The sequence below is a fragment of the Hermetia illucens genome, chromosome 5 (genome assembly GCF_905115235.1).
Source record: "Hermetia illucens chromosome 5, iHerIll2.2.curated.20191125, whole genome shotgun sequence".
Taxonomy (NCBI): domain Eukaryota; kingdom Metazoa; phylum Arthropoda; class Insecta; order Diptera; family Stratiomyidae; genus Hermetia; species Hermetia illucens.
Genome location: NC_051853.1, coordinates 111,625,899 through 111,649,762, shown reverse-complemented (window position 1 = coordinate 111,649,762; position 23,864 = coordinate 111,625,899). Strand labels below are relative to the sequence as shown.

Genomic DNA, 23,864 nt, shown 5'->3' with positions numbered 1-23,864 from the left:
CACTGCAATAGAATCTGTTTTCGCTGAGTAAGATAAATTTAGAGTGAGCGATAAAAGAGAAGAATAAATGCGATACAAGAAATGTTATGACTTGCAAATTAAATGTAGGTAGCAAAATACTTGAATAAGGAAATATGGTAACTTGCATACCCGCCGACCCAACATTAGCGACAAAGTATAAACGAAACTCTGTCCCAAAGCTACAAAATCAAGTAATGCAACCTGGATATCTGGCAGTGCTGTGAAGCGCCATTTTTACTTTTATCTATGGACCCTATCGACTACTGTCAAAAGTGATCGAGCGGAGATTGGAATAGGCGAATAGGTGATACCGTGTTGGAAGTGGTTGCGAACTCGTTAAATTGTCATTAAGTGAAAGAAATCAAATGTGAGGTAGCGCACACTTGATCGGAAAGTGCAATATTGTTGGAAATCGTGTGTAAAGCATGAAAATGTCGTGTGTAACTCGAATGCCGATCGCTTGCGCTAGGAACTTGATTGGGTCAGCGGAAAATCAACAAGTTGGGCACTTTTGATGTCAACCCCGGACGCCGCGCACGCCCCGGAGTGCATCTTCTTCGTCTGGTTTTGTTTATTTTGTTTGTTTTTCTGTGGTTGGGCCCGTCGGTGGTCGATGTGCCCCAAATCCGTGAGTCCCGAGCGCGTCTTTCGGGTTTTCGGGCTTGATTGAGGAGCGTCTGGTAGTGATATGTGTTGGCTGTTGCAATAATTGATTAGTGATCTTGTGGACTGCTGATTGGGGTTGATTGAATTAGAATAGAGAATAGTGATAGAGAAGAGAAATAGGAAATCAGTGAAGGAATTATGGCCACAAGCTGTCATGCAGTTGTGGTCTGGGAGTTTGAGTCGCTCGGCGGCAAGTGGTTGCCGTACAGCCCCGAGGTGTCGCAGCACTTGGAGCGAGCCCACGCAAAGAAGCTGACACGGGTCCTCTTGAGCGACGCAGACCCGAACCTGGAACAGTTTTATGTTAATGTGCGAAGCATGACGCAAAATTCTGAGGATATCGAGATGCCGATGATAAATGTCCGACGGACATTCTACAAGCCCAGCTCGCCAGCGGGCAAGGGAATTAAGTGGGAGTGGGTGGATGCAACGGGAAGCGACTGGCATCCGTACAACATGACGGTGCAATGCATAGTAGAAGAGGCTTGGGCGAAGGTACAGTCAGTTCGAGGCTTTGATGTTTAGGTGCGCATAGTTGAGAAGGAGATTATTTATCGCATGTTTTTTAGGGTGAGCAGACCTTGGATTTGAATAAGACTAATATTGGCTCGCCATATACGATCAACTTTTGCAATTTGACGCAAGTGCGGCAACCTAACGGCCCGATAAGGAGCATTCGGCGGACGCAACAAGCACCATATCCCTTGGTGAAAATCACACCTCAGCAAGCACAACAATTAAATGGTAAGCAAAGAGTATTGCACTAGTGGATTTATATAGTATATTCAACGACTTTTCCGATGAGAGAAAGCCTAAAAGAATTTCGCATTAGGCCTTTTGTTTCTAGCTGATGAATCTGCTCACGTACGTTCAGTTGCTTTTTGTTGTTTGGACGATACATACTTTGTTTTGCGGTAATGATATTATTTTAATAAATCAGGAGAAACATGAAAATAAAAATATCTAAAGCCTAAACAGATATTCAATCCTAGAACAAAGTTACCCATATGGATGAAGAGGCTGAGCCTTATCCGCTTACTCGACCTGTGTTGAGTTTTTCGTTGGTGGACTTCATATTTGCTGTTAAACCGTCAATTTCTGCTCCACAACTTAAAATTTATCCAACAGCAATGTTTATTGCGCACCATTGATTAAATGAAATGAAAACTGTTTTAATTACCCACTTTGGTATACTAGAGAATCATAAAAGTTAAACGTTTGTTTTGAATCCCGCAAACTTTTGTGAATGGAGTCCCCGCCTTAATTTCATTAATGACAAAAACACTTCTATGGTGCAATCTAACAAAACTCTCAAAACACATTTTTGAGAAATAAAACTGTTTGAAATTATCAGTAAAGTTCCAACCAAATTCAAGCAGACTGAAAAGCCCGCGCCATATTGTGTTGTGTTCAGTATGCCGGCAATTGGCGGTTACTCATGTCAATATTAATTTCCTACGTGGAATGCTAAGAAGGACGATAAAATATTGTTTCGTGCTTTGCTGCACAAATAACTCCACAAAACCCTGCAGATAGTTTTTTTGGCTGTTCTGAAAGGAGATGCTCGGATGAAGTGGATCGTCATCCTCCAACGGAATCCAGTTTCTTTGGAGTCAGGTTTATATTGTGAGGATCATTTCAATGTGAGTTAACATTTTTAAACTTTAACTCCAATCTTAATTGATAATATACGATTCCGTTAGGATTTTGCGTCACTATTATTCAAATTCGAATCAAGTCACAAGAGAAGATATACCGCGGAATATTCAACGTGCCTAAGGTTCCAATCCCGCTTAGTATAAATCTTTCAGAAACGTATGTTTTATTGCAGTTCAGATAAAAATGTCAGAGTTTGCTATATAGCTTGTTACCATTACTGCCGAAACGTAAAGTAACTTGGCGGATTGTCCATTCACGCATCATTTTCCCCCACTTTCCTGTCAAAAATTGATTCATCATCATCAACGGCGCAACAGCCGGTATTCCGTCTAGGCCTGCCTTAATAAGAAACTCGAGACATCCCGGTTTTGCGCCGAGGTCCATCAATTCGATATCCCTAAAAGCTGTCTGGCGTCCTGACCTACGCCATCGCTCCATCTTAGGCAGGGTCTGCCTCGTCTTCTTTTTCTCCCAGAGATATTGCCCTTATAGGCTTTCCGGGTTGGATCATCCTCATCCATACGGATTAAGTGGCCCGCCCACCGTAACCTATTGAGCCGGATTTTAACCATAACCGGACGGTCATGGTATCGTCCATAGATTTCGTCGTTATGTAGGCTACGGAATCGTCCATCCTCATGTAGGGGGCAAAAATTCTTCGGAGTTCGCAATTTTTTTTGCTAAGAACCCAAGTTTCCGAGGAATACATGAGGACTGGCAAGATCATAGTCTTGTACAGTAAGAGTTTTGACTCTATGGTGAGACTTTTCGAGCGGAACAGTCTTTGTAAGCTGAAATAGGCTCTGTTGGCTGACAACAACCGTGCGCGGATTTCCTCATCGTAACTGTTATCGGTTGTGATTTTCGACCATAGATAGGAGAAATTATCTACGGTCTCAAAGTTGTATTCTCCTATCCTTATTCTTCCTGTTTGACCAGTGCGGTTTGATGTTGTTTGGTTGGTTTTCGATGCTGACGTTGCCACCATATACTTTGTCTTGCCTTCATTGATACGCAGCCCAAGATCTCGCGCAGCCTGCTCGATCTGGATGAAAGCCGTTTGTACGTCTCGGGTGGTTCTTCCCATGATGTCGATATCGTCAGCATAGGTCAGTAGTTTGGTGGATTTAAAGAGGATCGTACCTCTTGCATTTACCTCAGTATCACGGATCAATTTTTCGAGGGGTAGGTTAAAGAGGACGCATGATAGGTCATTCCCTTGTTGTAGACCGTTGTTGATGTCGAATGGTCTTGAGAGTGATCCTGCTGCTTTTATCTAGCCTCGCACATTGGTCAGGGTCAGCCTAGTCAGTCTTATCAATTTCGTCGGGATACCAAAATTGATTGATTACTTGAAAAGTAACAAGTAACAAACACTGAACCCGATGGCTTCACGTAAATAACATTCAAATTGCTCGCTCGATGTCGTCATTGCGTTTTCTTTTCCGCCTAGTGAGATTTCAATTTTTATACCGGATATGATAATTTGGCAGCTGAAAGTACTATTTCGGGGTAAAAAAAGACATGGTAATTTTCTAACGGAGTCTATTATCAACTTTTTAAGGATTTTAATATAATTTTTATATTTGTTTTCTGTTTCCCTTTGAAAATTGCTGAATCGCCTTATTTTAGTTTTTTAATGTGGATCATTTTTCGACGAACCAAAATAATATGCATGTTTTTGCAAGCATGTATCCGCATATTTCGTAACGATTAATGTCGATTGCATTAAGGCTTTATTGTTTCTTGTGAACATTCAAACAGTGACAATCGACACAAAATCAAATTGAATAAAGAACTTTGAAAAATTAATGATAAAATTATCTTTTTGGAGTTTTCTGTGGCGGCGGAAGCCTAGTTATATTTTCCGTTTATAGAGTAGACTCGCGCTAACGTGAACAGTATGAGTCTAGCGGCGTTTATGCTACTGAGAGTGTTTAGATTAAAGAGGGTTGCTTAATAATGAACCTGTTTATATGCTTTCAAAATATGTTGTCACGCAGATTTGCAACCTCTTGGTAGATGATGTTTTTAGGATTGCCTTTTTACGCAAATTTTTTAGGATTGCCTTTTACGCAATTCTTCTTTTTTCATTCTGCAATTTCCTTAGCAGTATATTCATCTAAAAAAAAATTGTGTCAATGCAAATAGTGATGAGTTCGGTTATGTTACATAAATTATCGGGTTTATCGCCTGGAGTATTTGTATCGTTCCAGATGTTGCTCTTGAACAATTCTCATCCGCTCAAAGTCTCTTTAATTAGATTAACGGCATAGCATTGTGGATGTCCTCATTACTATCTTTTAAAATATTATCTCAACACTTGACTATTATTATGGGACACAATTTTTCCCACGCTACCGCCAAATTTATTATGGCGTCTTTTAAGCCGAATTTTCTAAGAGCTTCGGCAACTCCTTCTTTTCCATTTTTGAGCATAGGACTCAACAAACCATTTCTGCAAAAAAGTTTTGTGTGTCGCAAAGCATTCTGGCCCCTTGACTGAATGATACGCGTCATATTCGGCGGCATAAACATCACAGAAATTCGACCATCATACGTTGTAAGCTCCTCTTGTTGTGGATGCGAAGGAGACTTGTCCAGAAGAAGTGCAATTTCAAGTAGATAACATTTTTATCTTAAATTCCGTTTCGTTATTTAGGTGGAAAATTTAAAAAGCTTAGTGGTTATGAAACTGATTTCCGGAACAAATTGCTGGAAAAAGCAATTTTTAACATTTTCGAAGTCACATGTATTTTTCGTGTTTCTGTACTCCAGTGGATTATCAAACTCCTTATAGCATCTAGAGTTCTTAGTTTTCCCTGAAGCATTTCTACATCCAAGAAACGTTATTCACTTTTGCTGTCTTCATCTCGAGTGCAGTCCTTGGGTTCAACGAAACGTATGTTTCATCGGGGAATAACTGCCAAAATAAACCGGTCCCATCGGCGTTGTATAGCTGGTGGTTGCTCAGTTTCAGCTCTGTGATTTTTTCTCTTAATTTGTTTTTGAATGGATCTGCAAGATCAAGATGAAAGCTGAAAGTTTTTCCCCACTAATTTCCAAAAGTCGAATACCATATCGCACTTTAAAATGCCGTAGGCCGCCATCACTAGTTTTTTCTTAATTTTATCGTCGCTGATCCGTACATTTCTTTCTCGTTGGCAAAGAAACCTCTTGAAAGTTATTGAACCTTTTCAATTTCAAGAAATTCTGCCTTTTTTAATATTTTTTAAATATTTCTTTTTAAGGTATTGTGTAAAACAAAACCTTATTTGAATCGGCTTACTGCCTGTCGGCAGCAATGTAGTCTATAATATAGAGCATGATCCATACCAAGTTTGGTGGAAATCGCAGTATTATTAACAAAGTTATAATAGGTGAAAGTTATCGCTTCTGTGCGAATTCAAGGCTTTGAATGTCAATATCACGCGAAAGTGGATAGTCTCATAATATATGCATATATTACGTGCTAGGTACTAATGGGACAAATGCGCACTCAAATGTCCAGCTTCCGGTTTCCCGACTTGTTTTTAATTGCACAGACTGCAGATTAGGCTGTTCTGTATTTTTTCGATAATGTAGAGACACTTACCCCCTTTTCGTGTTCTCAGTAGAACTATACTGCTGCAAATTCTTTCAGCTTCGCCTCTATTTTTGGTTATTTGTTAGGAACCAATGGGCAAAATTTATTGAAATTTAGAGCTATGAAAACGTTGAATAAGATGTATTTCTAACAAAATTACCTTTGTTGTTTGAAAAGTAGAGCTTTTCCCTCAAAATTAACATTTTGAAAGTGTGCTTTTATCCCCACTTGTCCAGATTCACATTTTATTAAGTCTTAAAAAAAAAGAATGATTCCAAAATTTTTTGAGGTTTTTCTTTTACACGGTCGATATCGTTTCACGGGATGATAATCGTCAATTTAAAGTAATTGGGTTCAACGATATTGATTATTTCGGTATATAAACACGCCGGGAAACCGGAAGTTGGACGCTTCAGGTATGAAAGGTTTTGTGTATTTCTTTTTTAAAGACAGTTGAGTATGAATTTATCCCATTAGTACGTTACACGTAATATAGGTATATATTATTTATATTATAATTTCGTGGTGCTAGGATGAACTTAAGGGTGGGCCTTTTTTTTGTTCTTTGTGAAACAAAACCTTATTAAAATCGATGCAAAATATGTCTGTCTGTCATACCCGATTTTCTCGAAAACGGTTAAACCGAATATCACGAAATTTGATGAGAAGGGTTGGTCTATGAATACTTTTTTAAGTTTGAAATGGGCTCCCCACACATTTTCTAGTTATTTTTAAATCAGTGTGAATTACTGGAGCAGACATATGTATGTATGCGATAAAGTTTGCGGATAGTGTCCAGAGAGTTCCTCATAAGATGAACAGAACATAAAACGGGTATCCTGATTTGTTTTACGATTTGTCTTTAGGCGCAGTAGGGACTTCAGTTTTCTGGAGCAACGTTTTGGATCCCTTGGAAGGCTGAACTGTTTCACGATGGGATGACTCGTACGCGTCAATTTGAGGTAGTAGTGGGTGAAAGTTTGCTTTCCGTTTCGTATTTTTTTTTAATATTTGTTGCGATTCTTCACATAGGAGTTGTCAATCTTGCATTTTCGGTCGGCCTTCTTAGCAATACAACGGTTAGATTCCCCACTGTTTTATGCCTATCGATGACACTGTTTCGTAATTGGTCCGTCATCAATGCGGACTCAGTATACCCTGCATCCTCAAATCAAAAATTATGTTGGTTAGCTCTGTTTCATATATCAGAAGGTTTATTGAAAAATTGCTAGATATGTAGTGAACTCCTGAGTACCCGTGGAATTGGGATTCGAGTCGGCAATTATTTATTCTTAAATTAAATTAAATTCCTAGTAATGCAAAAACCTTTGGTGCGGTGCAGTTTTGACATTTTTCGTTACTCGTCGGACGCAATTCATTTTTCCAATCTCTCTTAATCTCTGGTGTCGTTTGTTGATCCTTGAGCCTGACGCGTCAAACGTTATATCAAAATCGAGCATCTGAAAAAAAAGACGACTTTGCTTTTATGGCATAGTATCTGATGTGGATGCAAAATACATTAAGAATTATACAGGCGACTGCGGTTTCGTCTAGAACAGAGGCAACTCATCAGACGCTGTCTCGTTTCTACCCTAGAAGCAACGTTACCGGTGAGGTTCTCGATCCGTCATCCAATTGGAAAAAGGTGCCTTCCATTTTTAAGGTTTTGTGTAAACACAAAACCTTATTAAAATCGGTTTACTGTCTGTCTGTCTGTCTGTCTGTCTGTCTGTCTGTCTGTCCGTCTGTCTGTCTGTCTGTCTGTCTGTCTGTCTGTCTGTCTGTCCGTCACACGCATTTTTCTCGGAGACGGTTATAGCGATTGACACCAAATTTGGTAGAAAGGTGGGAACTGTGAACGCTCACGCATACAGTGAATTACATCCTTTTACGTCAAATTTAAAGGGGGGTCTCCACACATGCAAAAGGGGGGTGTAAAATTTTTTTTCATCAAATATAGTCATGTGGGGTATCAAATTAAAGGTCTCGATTAGTACTTTCCAAAGCCGATCTTAGTTTTGACATTCGTTGGAAGGGTGGGGAGTGCGGGGGGTTGAAAGTGATCACTTCTTTAAGGGGGCCATTCTCAGAAACTACCAAACCGAAAAATCTGAAAAAAATCAGGAGGCTGCCACTATATGGTGCCTGGGCTCCGAAATACCTTCCATGCCGATATCTGTTCAAATAAAGTTAATAATAGTATATTACTACAATTTTTTGTAATTGGTTAGAAACCCCCCTTAAGTTTATCGTAGTACCATGAAATTTTGCAGTGATATAGGCTATAATATAGAGCATGATCTTACCAAGTTTGGTGGAAATCGTACTATTACTAACGAAGTTATAATACCTCAAATTTGTTGCTTCTTTGAAAACTGAAGACTATGAATGTCAATATCACCCGAAAGTGGATACTCTCACATAATATATGGATATATTACGTGCTACGTACTAAGAAATACACAAAACCTTTCGTACCTGAAGCGTCCAGCTTCCGGTTTCCCGACTTGTTCTAGTTCATGGGCTCGTCTCTTTGGGCGAACCCCCAACAAATCAAAAAAAAAAATACAGACCACTATGACGATGCAGTCTTTGCCTGCACGTGGAAGTGGTGAGAGGGATCCGTCCAGTAATTTCGGTAGAAATCACTACAACGGTGTGAAGAAACGGTTTCGAAAAACAAACACTTCTTTGGCTGAAGATGGTGCTCCGAAATTGAAAACGTTATTAACGTTCAAAATATCGGTTATGCAAGATCCTGAAGCCAATATTCTCTTTTGAAGTTCAAGAATGCAGTATAATATGTACAATTGTTTTTATCTATCGAACATTTGCTTGTATATAAAGTTAAACACTATTCAAAAAATGCTAAATTTTTATATTCGATCATTATATCATCTTAAAACGCATACATTGAACAACTTTAAGTAATTTTTTATTGGAAATTATTTTAAAGTTATGTTACAAAGGTTCTTCAAAAAGGGTTTTTTTTTTCGCTGACGAGAATTGTGGCGAATTGGATCTTCTGAATCAAGAAATGTCAATGGATTTGATTAAATGACAGTAAAAACTAGTGTTTGATTGAAGGATTTAATAAAAATATAAATTTTTCACAAAATGGTGAATAGAGGAATACTGGAAGCTGGCGCTTCGGGTATAAAGGTTTTGTGTTCATCTTATGTGAGAAACTTTCTACGCACATTTTTCTATCCTTATATAGCTACAAATCCAACATAATCCTTCATATTTTTCCAAACTACAAAACATACGTACTTATTACAGCCATAGATATTATCCTCACCCTAAACAAACAAACTGCCTATTTCCGAATATTGTACATATATATGCACGTATATAAATTTATCGTACTCATATTTCCGATTAACGTGCACAAAAGCATTCATATGCACATATATAGTACGTACTTTAAATACGGCTGGTTTAATGTACAAATGTATCTATCTGAATTAGACACTACCCGCAAACTTCATTAGCACGCATATAATATAGGTGAGAGCGCTGACAAACGGTGTAGGGACGGAATTAGTGAATCTCTTGGTAGCCGGTATTATTTTCAAGAAAAGAGATATGTCTTACCCCGATATCTTTCGCAAAGGTAAAGATGGTCCGGGATTGACATGGGCTGTAGTATGGGTCTTGTCAGCCGTATGCAGAAAGTTAAAGCTAGACAAATGAGGCGCTGAGTGGGAAAGTAGAAGCTCGAAAGAAGAGATACTAATCGAGTGCAAAAACTTAGACGAGGTTTAATCACCGGAGGATATCTGTGTTGCGCTAAGGAAACAATTTAGAATTATCGGAATAAAAGAGAGTGCGAAGTAGAGGATGAAGTTTTAGCTTGCTGGGTAAATAATGGGGTTAAACTGATTACCCCAGGGAAGGTAAGAATAGATTTCGTCATGTACCCACTTATGCCCGCCAGTCACTTCAGTCAGTCAGTTACGCCTGAAGAGTCCACATTTGACCGGAGGTTGTAACGTGGATGGGATCCAGTTGGTCTTCAGTTTTCACTGTTCAGGTGGTCGGTGATCAAATGAAAAAGGATTCGCCCAACTGGCCAGATATGTTTATTAGAATGTGAGTGAGGATTTCATGTTTGTTTAGGCTGTGATGGAGAATTTTATGGGCATCTTTATCGGTAATGAACATTTTTGATAAATGATACAAAAATATCTCAAATTATCATTTCAATACCTTTTACGTCCAGAGTTGAACTAATGATGTTGCGACTTGCCGGTACGTGGATGGTGCTTTCAATTCAACTGGCAGTCTGGTGCACTGCGGACTCTTCCGGCGTAACTGGCAGGCTGAACTGACCGTGGATGACGGGCTTTGGGGAGAAAGTATCTCTCAAAAGATGCTTCAGATGCCTCTACTTTGGGTTGAAAAAGTGCAGAAAGTGTGGAGAAAGGGCTCATCTTAACAAAGATTGCCCAGGAGATCTACGCATGTTGTGCAGAAAAAGGATTGAACGACCGGCACGTTGTAGGTGATGACAAGTGTCCGGCATATAGGAAGGAGCTGAATCATAGCAGTAAAATGAGCTCAATACAAATTAGTCTCAACGATCGCGTGGCAGCTCAAGACCTGCTCCCGTAAACCATTCAAGAGTCGAATGTGGACTTAGCGGTCATGTGCGAACCTTGCCGAAATCACGTAGTGCTACGTGTGTTAAAGACCCGTCTGAAAATGTGGCGATATGGGCATGCGGAAGGCAAGCCCCACAAAAAACAATGGGAAAGGTTAAAGGCCGCAACCTTAAAATTATTGGTGGCGATTTCAACACATGGTCCTTAGACTGGGGAAACCGAGTAATGAACACCAGGGGCGAAATCTTGATTGAAACCTTCGCCGAACTCAAGGTTGTACTAACCAAGGTTGGATTGGTGCCCACCTTCCGGGAAAAGGGCTAGGCTCGATTGTTGATTTGACTCTTCTAAGTACCAGTACCAGTTGGCGAGAGGGAGAGTTTGCCGGGTGAGTGAACACTATATCCAGAATAACCAGCAGGCTATCTTTCTCGTTATTATAAACAGAAGAGGCGACAATCAAATACGTAACCGAAGTGCATGGTCCACTGGGGCTTTCGAGGAGGCGGCTTTAGATGGAGGTTACCATCCAAAAGGAACGTTGGAAAAGCTATTTCAGTGTGTAGCTGAGACATTTGACTCTACAATACTATGACGGTATTTCCACTACAGTAGGAAATCGGACTACTGTTGGAAGCAGGTAACCTCGCTGCTGAGATTGCACGATCATCTCAGCGAGTGCGTAGGATTTGATAAAGGCGAGTGAGGGGGCTTTGCTAAAGGCCAAGAAGGAACCCAGAATATCGGCAGATGGAGAAAGGAAACGACAATCCTTGAGGTAGCCTTAGGAAAGTTGTACCGGCAAGTAAGCGAGATTGCTGCTTGAGGAGAATTCTTGTTCGTGGGGAGTTGCAACTTTGTAATTTTAATAAATAAGATTAGTGGGCAAAATTCATCCCATGTGACGTACCCGTGATTCTTTTTCAAAATTATCGCAACTATTTTCCATGAATAGGAAGAAAGAGGACCTCCCCCGATACTCGTGGTGACCGAGGAGGAACTACGAGAGATCTGTGAACGAATTGGGGATAATAAGGTTTCGGAATTAGACGGAATTGCGAACAAAGCCGCGAAACTGGCTGTTAAAATCAGGTCCGTATGGTTCGTAAGTGCATTCGAATTGTGGATAGTGAGAGGAGTGTTTCCTAGGTAGTGGAAGAGGTTGATTTTGCTACCGTGCTCTCAAAAACCAGCTGGCGCAGCCTATTCATATTGGCCTATCTGTCTTTTAGACACAATGAGAAGATGCTGGACAGGGTGCTTCCGTGCTTCGAGCTAGCGGGTGGTCTATTGGAATGACAGTATGGGTTTCGGAGAGCGCGTTCTACGGTCGATACAATAGCAACATTCGAGGATCTGACTCAGGAGACATCGATGTCTATAATTCGGCTAACTGGGGCTGGATTGGATGGGTGAGACGGATAATGGATCGTAAGAATATGTTGTGACAACGGGTGATCCCCAAGGCTCCATGTTGGAGTGCTTGCTATGAAACCTAGACTAGCAAAAAGGATGTATAATATTGGAGGGTCAAAATCTCGCCGCCGGTTTGGTGATAAGTCCCGGAGCAGGTCGACTAAGAAAATGCATCCAATGTCGTTAGAAATAACTTGATCGGATCGAGTAACAAGCCTTAGAAAATGCTAGGGCTTCCACCTCAGTCGACGCGGCAGGACGGGCCCGGTCCTGTTGAGAAATGGGCAAGGGTTCTTGACGCATGGACGACGTCAGGACGTAAGTAAGGTAGTTCGAGCAAAAGAAAAACGTGTCTGCACGCTAAATGTGGGCATGCTAACTAGAAGGGTCGAGGAACTCGCAAGAGGCATTCGGAAAAGGCACATTGATATCTGCGCTCTGCAAAAAAATCCGATGGCCTGGTGCCAAAAGCTGCTACACAGAAAGCGAATGCGGTAAAAATGGCTATAAACTTCTCTATTTTGGTAGCACACACACCCAATACGGTGTTGGCATTGCCATCTCAGAGGGTTTCCCTGATGTCATTAAAGAAAAAGGAAAAAGACTTGTAACGTGCTGACGCCCATATGATCATTGCCGGCGACTTTAATGGTCATATTGGTGAAAGGCGGTATCAGGTGCCATGGGGGAAAGGGGTTCGGAGCGTGCAATGAGGGTGGCGAGGGTATAATCGATTTTACGGACACCTATGACTTTGTACTTGTGAATACATGGTTTATCAAATGATTGTCTCATCTTCCTATATTTTATAGTGGGAACAGTAAACCGGAAATCGACTATATTCTCATAAGACGTCGACATTTTACCACCATCACTGATCCCAAAGCCGTTCTCTATGAGACCATCGCACTTTAACATCGGCCGGTGATTGCCGTGATGCGAATTAAGCCACCGATAAAATAGCATGGGGAACGCACTAGCCCGCCGCGCATTAAATAGTGGCGATTTTGTGAGAAAAAAGAAGAAATGATCTCATTTACGCGATTACCAACAATTACGAATGTGGAAGAATCGTGGAACCAAATGAAAGACACGATCCACACATATTTGGAGCAGATTTCAACTGAAGAATTTGCTCATCCTTCAATTCTACAATGATTGCCGACATTTGGAGTAGTTCCACCTGTCAGCGCAACTGGTGCTCAGAGGTGGCGGTGAGGAAGACGGGGCGGCAACCCTGTCGGCCAAACCAAAACCAAGTGGCCGAGGAGAACCTCCATAGTGGTGGCATCGGGAGACGCTGTATTCACTTTGGGTTGCCGGCCGTGATGCAGTAGGCGAATGCGAATGCGAATGCGAAGTGCCAATTTGGTCACGAAACCTTACCAGGGGTATACTGGTACCATGGGAACCGGGTTAGCCCCTGGACTCTCATACTCCGGGTGAACTCCCGTTGTATGTGAGTACAGTTCGGTTGTTTGCGGTCGGCCCCCTAGTGGAGGTTTCATGGGGGTTGTGGTTATGCTCAAGCGAGAAGAGACCTTCGGGCCTCGGCGTGGTGTTGCGTTTCAACACGGGTGCCGAACTCCTTAGTTCGGTAGAGATTTAGGTAATTCTTGCATCCATCAGTATGAATGCTAAGCCATGCACTTGGTATAGACTGGTACCGTTGTTGCTTGTCTCAGCGGGGCTCTGATTGTGGTCACAAAATCAATCCGTGTCTTAAGAAGACCGTGGGATTAAGTCGTCCAGACAGGTGTTCACGTTAAACCTTCAAGGACTTAAATGTCCGCGCAACTGAGGTTGACATTGCATCTGAGTTCTGGGAAGTGAAGAGCTGGGACCCAACACTGTGGCTCAGTGAATTCCTTAATCGGGTTATTCAGGAAGGTAGAGCACCATCTGATTTCCAATATGGAAAAAGAAAGGTAGTCCAGCAGAATGTACAAATTACTGTCCAATCTGCTTACTTGCCCATACCATGAAGAATTTTGAACGCATTCTTGACAAACGTATTTGCAAAATTGTTGAAATAACCGTGAATCAAGCCGGATTTGTCAAGAACTGCGGAACTACTGACATAATACATGCTGCGCGGTTACTTATGGAGAAACACTGTGAGGAGCATCGCCCTCTTCACATTGTATTTCTGGATTTAGAGAAAGCGTTTGACCTTGTTCCACACGAATTCATTTGGTATGCTCTACAACACTTAGTGCCAGAAGAACTCGTGCGCTGGGTTCAATTGCTCTATCACGATCCGAAATGTAAAGTTCGAATTATGGCGGGTGTATCATATCATCATTCATTCATGTCTCTGTTGGTGTTCATCAAGGAAGCGCCCTCCCGCCATTCCTCTTTATTCTTGTTATGGACACCGTCACACGGGCCATTTAACGTCCAGCGCCATATACACTGCTTTATCCAGATGATGTTTTCCTTGCGTCTATTGATCTCGAGGAACTTGTCCAAAAATTGAATGATCGTCTCATGCAACACGTTCTCGGATTGAATATGAATAAAACTGAGTTTTTGACGACCGATTCCTATGAAACACGCACAATCACTTGCCCAGAACTGAGCGATTTAAATATCTCGGGTCAATGCTATTAGCCAATGGAGCACTGCGTTATGAAATTTCTTCACGCATTAATGTAACCTGAATGAAGTGGCGTTTCACAACTCAAGTTTTTGTGATCGACGTATCAACGAACGTCTCAAATCTGAAATTTACTGCAATATCGTTCGTTCTGTCGCTCTCTATGATTCTGAGTGTTGGCCGACTATAAAGGCAATGAACGGCGTCTTACGGAAATGGAGACGAAGATGTTACGTTGGACTAGTGGCGTGACACGTTTTGATCACATCCGAAATGAGTATATCCGCGATCGATATGGAGAAAACTTGCGAGATAGGGGTCTTCGATGGTATGATCACGTAATTCGCGCTAACGAGATCTCACTTGCCAAAATGGGTCTCAACATCGAAGTCGATTGTAAGCGACCAAAAGCCCGACCGAAACAACGGTGGCTTGATACGCTGGATGGGGATTTAAAAGCCTGGCGATTACATCCAGATCAGGCATTTGATAGAGCCAAATGGCGAAACCGATCCCAACGAGCCGACTCTGCTTGTGAACACACTGTGCTGTGTGAAGAAGAAAATCTAGTGGCCGGTTGCTTATCGTAGGGATTGTGAAATCGATCCTGCTATAGGCGGCCGGCGATACGATGGCCTCACTTATACATAGTAGTGTATATACGTTGAATATACCTAATATTGAATTCGACGACATTTTATAATTTTATTTGGCGCGAAAGCAGCTTTGAGCTACTATAACTTTATTAATAATAGTATGATTTGCATCAAATTTTCTAGTATGATGCTTCCTATTAAAACCGATATTACTGCAGGATGAACTTAAAAGTAAAATGCAATAAAATTTCAAAATATAAAAATATACTATTGTTAACTTTTTTGGCGGAATCATAGCGGAGAGTATTTTGAGGGCTAGACACCATGTGCGCGGATCACCATGATTTTTAGATGGTCAGAAGTTATGAGTTCATGAAAGAGTATGAAAAACATGTCACATCCGAAAATGCCATTTATCGGGCTTCTCTTTATTTAAATGATTTTCAACGTATGCGGAATCTAATGTTAAAAAATTGTCTCGTAGGGTCCAGCATTGATAAAGGGATTAGCTTGTTCCTGATATATCGGTATCGGCAGCGGTGAATTCTGGCTCGATTTCAAAGTTCTTTTTCGCTCGTAATAGGCGGTAGCTATGAGAGTGAGATTATTTCTTCTCTTTTCTCACGAAATTAATTGAAGGCTGATTAATGCGTTACTTATGTTGTTTCAACGGTGATTTGGTATGCAAGACAGAAATCAACAGCCTGTGTTGAGGTGTAATGTGGTGTGTATGGCGATAAAATGAGAATATATTATGAGACGTCGATCTGAGTATTATTGTCTCCAACATAAAATGTAAAAAGAGAAGACAAGCCTTTAATAAAGCATCTTTGGATATGTAAAAGGCCTTGAGTGTTGGTAAAATCGGCAATAGCATCGCCAATGTCGTTGCGTGTACCGAACCTTTTACCCCCATTGCACTGGTTGCCGTGTACCTTTTTACCAATATGACCACTTAGGTAATCCGCAATGACAATGAGACTTCATCAGGTACATTACCGATCTTTGTGTCGAGTATGTTACTTACCAGACGGCGTCATTCTTGTCTGTGGTGCTTAGGTGGGTAAGAAATGAATCGTGCGGTCAGCTGAGATAGTGACAATATTTAGTTGCTTTACCTTTTGATTTTGGTCTTCCCGAGAAGCCTACACTTTCCTTTAACTGTTCTGCGCCGTGTGCTTCTAGGACGACGTACAGCTATGCATTCATCGTCCTTTCTTAAAGTGTGACTAATCCACTGCCCCTTCACTCCTCTAATAAATACATAACAGTACTTGGCCTTACGCCGGCTCAGTCAATCGTTCGATATTTTAGAGAAGAGAAGATTTAGCACTGTTAATGTGACATCAAGCCGTCAGCAAAATCCACTGTCAGCAGAAACTAAGTAACAAAGTTACATAAATTAATCGACGTCCTTGATGTTCTGTCCTGAGAACCTTGGTTTTGGTGGTGTTTACCTTCAGTACGGCTTAAACGCTGCTTAAAGTTCTGTCGAAATTAATGAAGAACAGATAGAGCGCCAAACGCAGGGTGTTGTGATCAATGCAGGAAGATCCAAGCGGAACCCAGCCAACACTCGGTGTAGCTTTCGAGCTATTCGTTAATGCGTTACAGGATTTTATTTACAGTCTTCGTGACAGGCAGACAGCACTGAAGACTTTCATTCAGGGGGAAGGATCTCAGAATTCCAGAATTTGCTAATGGGTGATAAAGCAGTTTAGCAGAGGCAGCAGGAACTACGATGAATAGTTGTGCTGGCAGACCGCCAAGCTCAACGGCTTCACTCCGATTGAGCGCATTGGTGCTGGGCGAAATAATTTCGCTTCTTTTATGAGGACTAGTCCGCATTCGCATATTACGGTTACCGAGCAGCATCTATTTTATTTTACACTTCAACTGTACTTCATTTCTGTTTTTCTCTTGTTTCTTGTATTGCCTCAAATCCCCTCCTTTGTCTAGGCTTGGGAGGAGTATGTTATGTAAACAATAAATGAAACATGAAAGATGCGAGATCTTGGCTGTACGGAAGGTTTTCTGGAACTTTAAAATTCAGTTTGTTCATTGATTTAACCTTTGAAGATATGTTGCGAATGATTTAAGCTTCCTGATGCGAACTACTAACGAAAGAGACATTTTCAGTTGCATTCTGTCAGTATGCAATTGAGAAAGTTTGCTTCACATGACGCTTACACTACTACAATATTTCTATCTGTAATGGTGGTTGTAAAAGATTGAAAGGTTCATATACTGCTATTATCACAGTCCTATCGTGTAACGTTTGCGATTCTTGTTGATTACAATGTCTTTACGTTCACGTGGGCTTTCTTCTTTTTCTTCAGCTTTTGTCCCGTTCATAAGCGGGGTCGGCTCGATGGGCTTTAAAACTTCTAATTGTCGTTTACACCATTAGTTAACAAATCAGTTGTAATTTTTTTACTTCGATGTATTTCTTCCATAAAAGCCGTTCGATATGCATTACCAGGTATTTAACATCTTTATCCCGTTTACTTTTACTCTGCCGTAAAATGCTGCTTAATTTTTCGAAGGTGATTTTATCGGTTAATAGTGACTTTTGCCACACCTGTCTGTAGGCAGATTCGAAGCGAAAATAAATTACAACATGGGGCTCAGTATATTACCATGGGGGATGGCTGCCCGTATATGACGATCACGAGCTGTAAAAGCCTAAGAGTAAGAACTCCAAAATACAATGAATTTCTCCAGAGCGGACTTTTTCACTCTATATACAAGCCTTCGTGGCATTCTTTATGGGATGCCCGTACGTTATCCAGAAATATAGCTGATTTTAGAGCAAATTTAATTTTGGAAACTCTTCTTTTTCTTCAGCCTTTGTCCCGTTCACAAGCGGGGTCAGCTCGTCGTGATCGGCTTCGCCATTTGGCTCTATCGAATGCCTGATCTGGGTGCAATCTCGAGGCTTTCAAATCCCCATCTAGCGTATCAAGCCACCGTTGCTTAGGTCTGCCTTTTGGTCGCTTACAATCGACTTCGATGTTGAGACCAATCTTGGCAAGTGAATTCTCGTTTGCACGAATTGCGTGACCATACCATCGAAGACGCCTCTCTCGCAACTTTTCCACGATCGGTGCAACCCCATAACGATCGCGGATATGCTCATTTCGGATGTGATCTAAACGTGTGACGCCATTAGTCCAACGTAGCATCTTCGTCTCCATTACTGCAAGACGCCGTTCATTGTCTTTTATGGTCGGCCAACACTCAGAACCATAGAGAGCGACTGGACGGACGACATTGCGGAAAATTTTAGATTTGAGACGTTCGTTGATACGTCGATCACAGAGGACACCAGTTGTGGAACGCCACTTCATCCAGGTTGCGTTAATGCGTGAAGCAATTTCATAACGCAGTTCTCCATTGGCTGATAGCGTTGACCCGAGGTATTTAAATCGCTCAGTTCTGGGCAGATCACTGCCGCTGACAGTGATTGTGCCCGTTTCATGGGGATCGGTCGTCAAAAATTCAGTTTTGTTTAAATTCAATCTGAGGCCGTGTTGCATGAGGCGATCATTCCATTTTTGAACAAGTTGCTCGAGATCATTTTTGCTATCAGATGCTAGGAAAACATCATCTGTATAAAGCAGTGTGTAGGGCGCTGGACGTTGGATATCGCGTGTGACGGTGTCCATAACAAGGACAAAGAGAAGTGGTGAGAGGGCACTTCCTTGATGAACTCCAACAGAGACACGAAGCGGTTTTGATACACCCGCCATACTTCGAACTTTACTTTTTGGATCGTGGTAGAGCAATTGAACCCAGCGCACGAGTTCTTCTGGTACGAAGTGTTGTCGTAAAGCATACCAGATGAGTTCGTGTGGTACACGGTCAAACGCTTTCTCTAGACCCAGAAATGCAATGTAAAGAGGGCAATGCTTCTCACGGTGTTTCTCCATGAGTAACAGCGCAGCGTGTATTGCGTCAGTAGTTCCGCAATTCTTGACAAATCCGGCTTGATTCACGGTTATTTCAACGATTTCGCGAATATGGTTGTCAAGAATGCGTTCAAAAATCTTCATTGTATGGGAAAGTAACCGGATCGGACGGTAATTTGAACATTCTGCTACCTTTCTTTTTCCATATTGGAACAGTGGTACTTTCTTGCCAGTCAGATGGTGTTCTTCCTTCCTGAATAATCCGGTTAAAGAATTCACTGAGCCACAATGTTGGGTCCCAGCTCTTCGCTTTCCAGAGCTCAGATGCGATGTCGTCAGGTCCTGTTGCTTTCCCCGATTTGATTTGTTTTATTGCCTCCTCGACTTCAGTTGCGCTGACTGGTGGAACTGCTCCAAATGTCGGCAATGATTGAGGAAGTGGAGGATGAGCAAATTCTTCTGTTGAAATCTGCTCGCAGTATTCTCGCCATCTATCCGTTGCGGCTCGACGGTTGGTAAACAAAGTAGCGTTCTTGTCATTAACACAACAGAAGTGTTCGATATCCTGTGTGCGTTCATCACGGCTTTTAGCAAGTCGATACAGATCTCTCTTGCCATCCCGAGTGTCCAGTTTATCGTAAAGATTTTTGAAATAGTTCGCTCGGGTGACAGCGACCGCTTTCTTTGCTTCCCGGTTGGCATTATTATAAATTTTCCAATTAGCAGGCGTTTTATCGTCGAGAAATTTGTGGTAGAGGCGTTTCTTTTCACGGACCTTTCATCATTGTTATCATCGTCATTTCAACATCATAATTTCAAAGCAAATATCTCGGTTGATGTACCGCTTACCCGGCTTGGTGACCAGGAGGGTTGCAGAGGCCGCTTTGTGGATCGTGTCTTTCATTTGGTTCCATGATTCTTCCACATTCGTAATGGTTGGCAATCGTATGAGTGAGACCGTTTCTTCTTTCTTCTCACCAAATCGCCACCATTTAATGCGCGGCGGGCCAGTGCGTTCCTCACGCTGTTTTATCGGTGGCTTAATTCGCAGGACGGCAATCAACGGCCGATGTTGAGATGCGATGGTCTCATAGGGAACGACTTTGCAATCAGTGACAGTGGTAAAATGTTGGCGTCTTATGAGATTATAGTCGATTTGCGTTTTATTGTTCCCACTATAAAATGTGGGAAGATGAGACAATCGTTGGATGAACCATGTATTCATAAGTACAAGGTCAATGGTGTCCGCAAAATAGATTATACGCTCGCCACCTTCATTGCGCACTCCGAACCCCTTTCTCCTTGGCACCTGTTACCGTCTGCCTTTTCACCCACATGACCATTAAGGTCACCGGCAATGATTATGTAATCGTCAGCAGGTACGTGACAAGTCTTTTCATCGAGAAGTTGCCAGAAGGCATCATTCTCGGCATCAGGTCGACCTGTCTGTGGTGCATATGCGGTGAAGAAGTGAATAGTGCGATCAGCTGATATAATGGTGAGCTTCATCAGCCGATCATCAAATCGTTCGACTTCTTTAATGGCATCACGGAAACCCTCTTAGATGGCAATGCCAACACCATATTGAGTGTGTGGGTTACCAAAGTAGAGAAGTTTGTAGCCATTTTTACCGCGTTCGCGTTCAATGTCGCAGCTTTTGGCACCAGACCATCGGGTTTCTTGCAGAGCGCAAATGTCAATGCACCTTTTCCGAAGGGCTCTTGCGAGTTCCTCCGTCTTTTCAGTTAGGGTACCAACATTTGGCGTGCAGTTGTGTTGCGTTAGTTGTATGCGGACTAACTTGCTTACGTCTTGACGCCGTCCATGCGTCAAGAACCCTTGCCCATTTCTCGACAGGACCGGGGCCCGTCCTGCCGCGTCGACTGAGGTGGAAGCCCTAGCATTTCTCCGAGGCTTGTGACTCAATCCGATCATCATGTTAAATTGCTGAATCCAATTTTCCACCTTCCAATTTGTAGGGTAATTCCGCAGTCGTAGTAGCTCATTGAAAATATAGTTCCTTAATAATTTATAATCTTATGAACATTGTTCCCATCCCCCTCTGTTTTAGGCACTTCTTTAGTAGTCAAATTGGTGGTAATATATCTTCGAGACTTTGGCCACTTATTAGATTAATTGATTGAACTGCTACTGCCGAGAACGTCTTAAAATGTTTATGGATGTGAAGCTATATTTGTTTGGGTTTCCCGATTTCTTTTAGCTTAGTTTTAGTAAAAACCAGTAGCTCTTCTACTACAATTAATTTTATTTTTGTATAAATACATGAATTTCTGGAGAACTTGCTACCCTCTTCAGAACAACTGTTACTTCTAACAGTTTTATTTACTCAAAAAAATTAATGTTTGCAGGAGAGCTACTGGTTTTTAGGTTTTGTTGGAAAAAACTTTGTTAAAATCTGTTCTCAGAAACAGGTACACTTATTGTCACGAAATTTGGTAGAAAGGTTGGAATTGTGAAATTCTACTAATATTGACTACTCTCTTAAGGGATAGAATGTCAGTACCACATTGAATTGAAAATGCCGTATATCTAACGTATATACTAAGAACTTATATATAGCTGTAAATATCGTGTACCCAAATATTTTTACGCGAAAATTCAACAAAATCTTTCTTACTTGAAGCCCCGATATAGAAATTGATCAAGTCCGGTGTTTTCTCCTTGTTAGTAGACCAAGTCCGGGGCTTCATTCAATGCAGTCCACAGCAATTTTTCTTCGTAACTCTTCGTTGCTATTGTATGCCGGTATTTGGAGATGGAGAATATACCGGTAGTGCCACGGCCAGCTCGAATCGCGCATTCATGGGATGAATTAAAAAAATAATACGGAAATGTCACTCTAGCGAACGTACAGGAAAAGGAAGAAGAGAAGAGAAAGAACAATGAGGAGCGATCTCACTAGAAATCGTCAAAAATTTAATGTTAATGAAGCACCGGATGGAAGCTGCGATTCAGAAAAGTGGAGGAATCACTCGTTAGTGATTGTTTAGCATAAATGATTACTTACAGTTTATTTTTGCTTTATTTTTTACTTGTCCAAATTCAACTTTAGATATTATTTATACAGGTTGGATGTTATTTCCAATAATCATCACTTTAAGCCGAATCATATATAAATGTAGATCCTTTAGGTCGGTACTGGAATAAGCTTAGATGTGTGTTTTTACACATTATTCACACGTCACTAAAAAAAAAGATAGAAGAAGAACTGTTGAAAACAGATACGTGCGATTTTTTTGCTTTCGAGTCTATACTTAAATAAATAATTTACAAACATGTAATTTTTAGACCTTGAAACCATGTTTATTTTTCAGCACCTAAAATTCCGCCGAAAACGATAAATTCAAAACAAAAGTCTCATCTTACTACTAGTCAGCTGGTGGCAGGGCCATCGTCGTCTACTTCATCTAGTTTGTGTTCAGGCAGTCAAAAAAGATCAACGAAACCTACAAAGACAAAACATCCTGAATCTCATCCACCGACTTCAACTGCCAATTTGGCCAGGCAGATATTGAACAATTTGAATATATTCAGTACAAAAACTGCAGGAGCAGCATCTCATCACAGTCATAACCATCATTCTCCACAGCAGCCATCATCACCACATATGAACATGTTTTCTAACCGTAGTTCAGACGGAGGGCAATATCACCATCGTTTAGGTTCGTCTCATCGGTCGAGATCTCGAACACGAGCGTCAGATACAGATACAAGTAGTTTGAAGTCGATACGAAGACCAAGTGTTGACACTGTTTCTACGTACCTTAGTCATGAAAGTAAAGAGAGTTTGCGTAGTAGAAATTTTACAGCCTCGGTGAATGATTTGTTGGATTGTTCGGTTGGGAGCGATGACGTTTTTACACAGCCACATTCAACACCGCCACCCCTTCCTCCTCTACCGCAGCAGTCGCACCATATGCACACAATAGCGGGTCCTATTGTGGGCGTTGATCCTGCTAGTGATATGATAAGCCGATTCGTAAAGGTTGCTGATCCGCCAAAATGGCCTAATGCTCAACCGTGTCCTATGTGCATGGAGGAGTTAGTGCACACAACACAAAATCCTGCAGTTTCCCTTTCGAGATGTCAACATTTAATGCATTTGCAGTGCTTAAATCAAATGATTATCGATCAACAGAAAGGTACACAAAAGGTGAGTAGAAATACTTTACTATGACGAAATCAAGGAACACATGAGGTATCAATAAATAGTTGTTTTCGTTGCAGAGGGTCTCGGCATGATCGACAGACTCTTGACTTCGAAGTTTAGGGTTAGTGTATTCGCATTTAACTTACGGGTTTTATTCTTCACTTGATGTCTCTGAACAGAGAGCCACTTATTATATCATTTGATATTATTTTTTATGGCGAATAAGGGCATTTTGGTTAAATTTGTTGATGAGGATTGTCCTATTTTGCTGACGTGCAATTGTCTTTGTCAAAAAATGAATTGAATTCATAGTGTTGTCATTTGCTAAGTGTTTGTTTTCAAGTAACTGGAATCGCTGCCCTATTCTGACTCATAGTTAAAATTTTAAATCAGTCTGACTTTCAGATTATAATAACCGTTGGCGCAACAATCCAATTGGATCAGGGGCTTGAAGTGTGTTAGAGCATTTCATTGAAGACCGTAACGGTACACTACAGGATTAGAGTACCCCATAGGAGACAATGTGGTGAGCATTGCGCTCACTCGAGATTATTATCCTGATTTGACTCAGGTACTCATTCACAGCCGAGTCGGTATCCAACGTCAAATCACGATACAAATTCTACTGCCAC

General features: G+C 41.4%; 1 protein-coding gene across 3 annotated transcripts in view; it reads left to right on the top strand.

Moving 5' to 3' along the window:
• The first annotated feature begins 297 nt into the window (after positions 1 to 297).
• LOC119656728 (protein deltex) overlaps positions 298 to 23,864 on the top strand; it is a 149,870-nt gene continuing 126,303 nt past the window's right edge. For all 3 annotated transcript variants that reach the window (XM_038063261.1, XM_038063260.1, XM_038063259.1), the window contains exons 1-3: positions 298 to 1,182; positions 1,257 to 1,431; positions 22,397 to 23,235. In XM_038063261.1, coding sequence (XP_037919189.1) covers positions 826 to 1,182; positions 1,257 to 1,431; positions 22,397 to 23,235 — 1,371 coding nt within the window. In that variant the 5' untranslated portion in view covers positions 298 to 825. The remainder of the gene's footprint in view (positions 1,183 to 1,256; positions 1,432 to 22,396; positions 23,236 to 23,864) is intronic.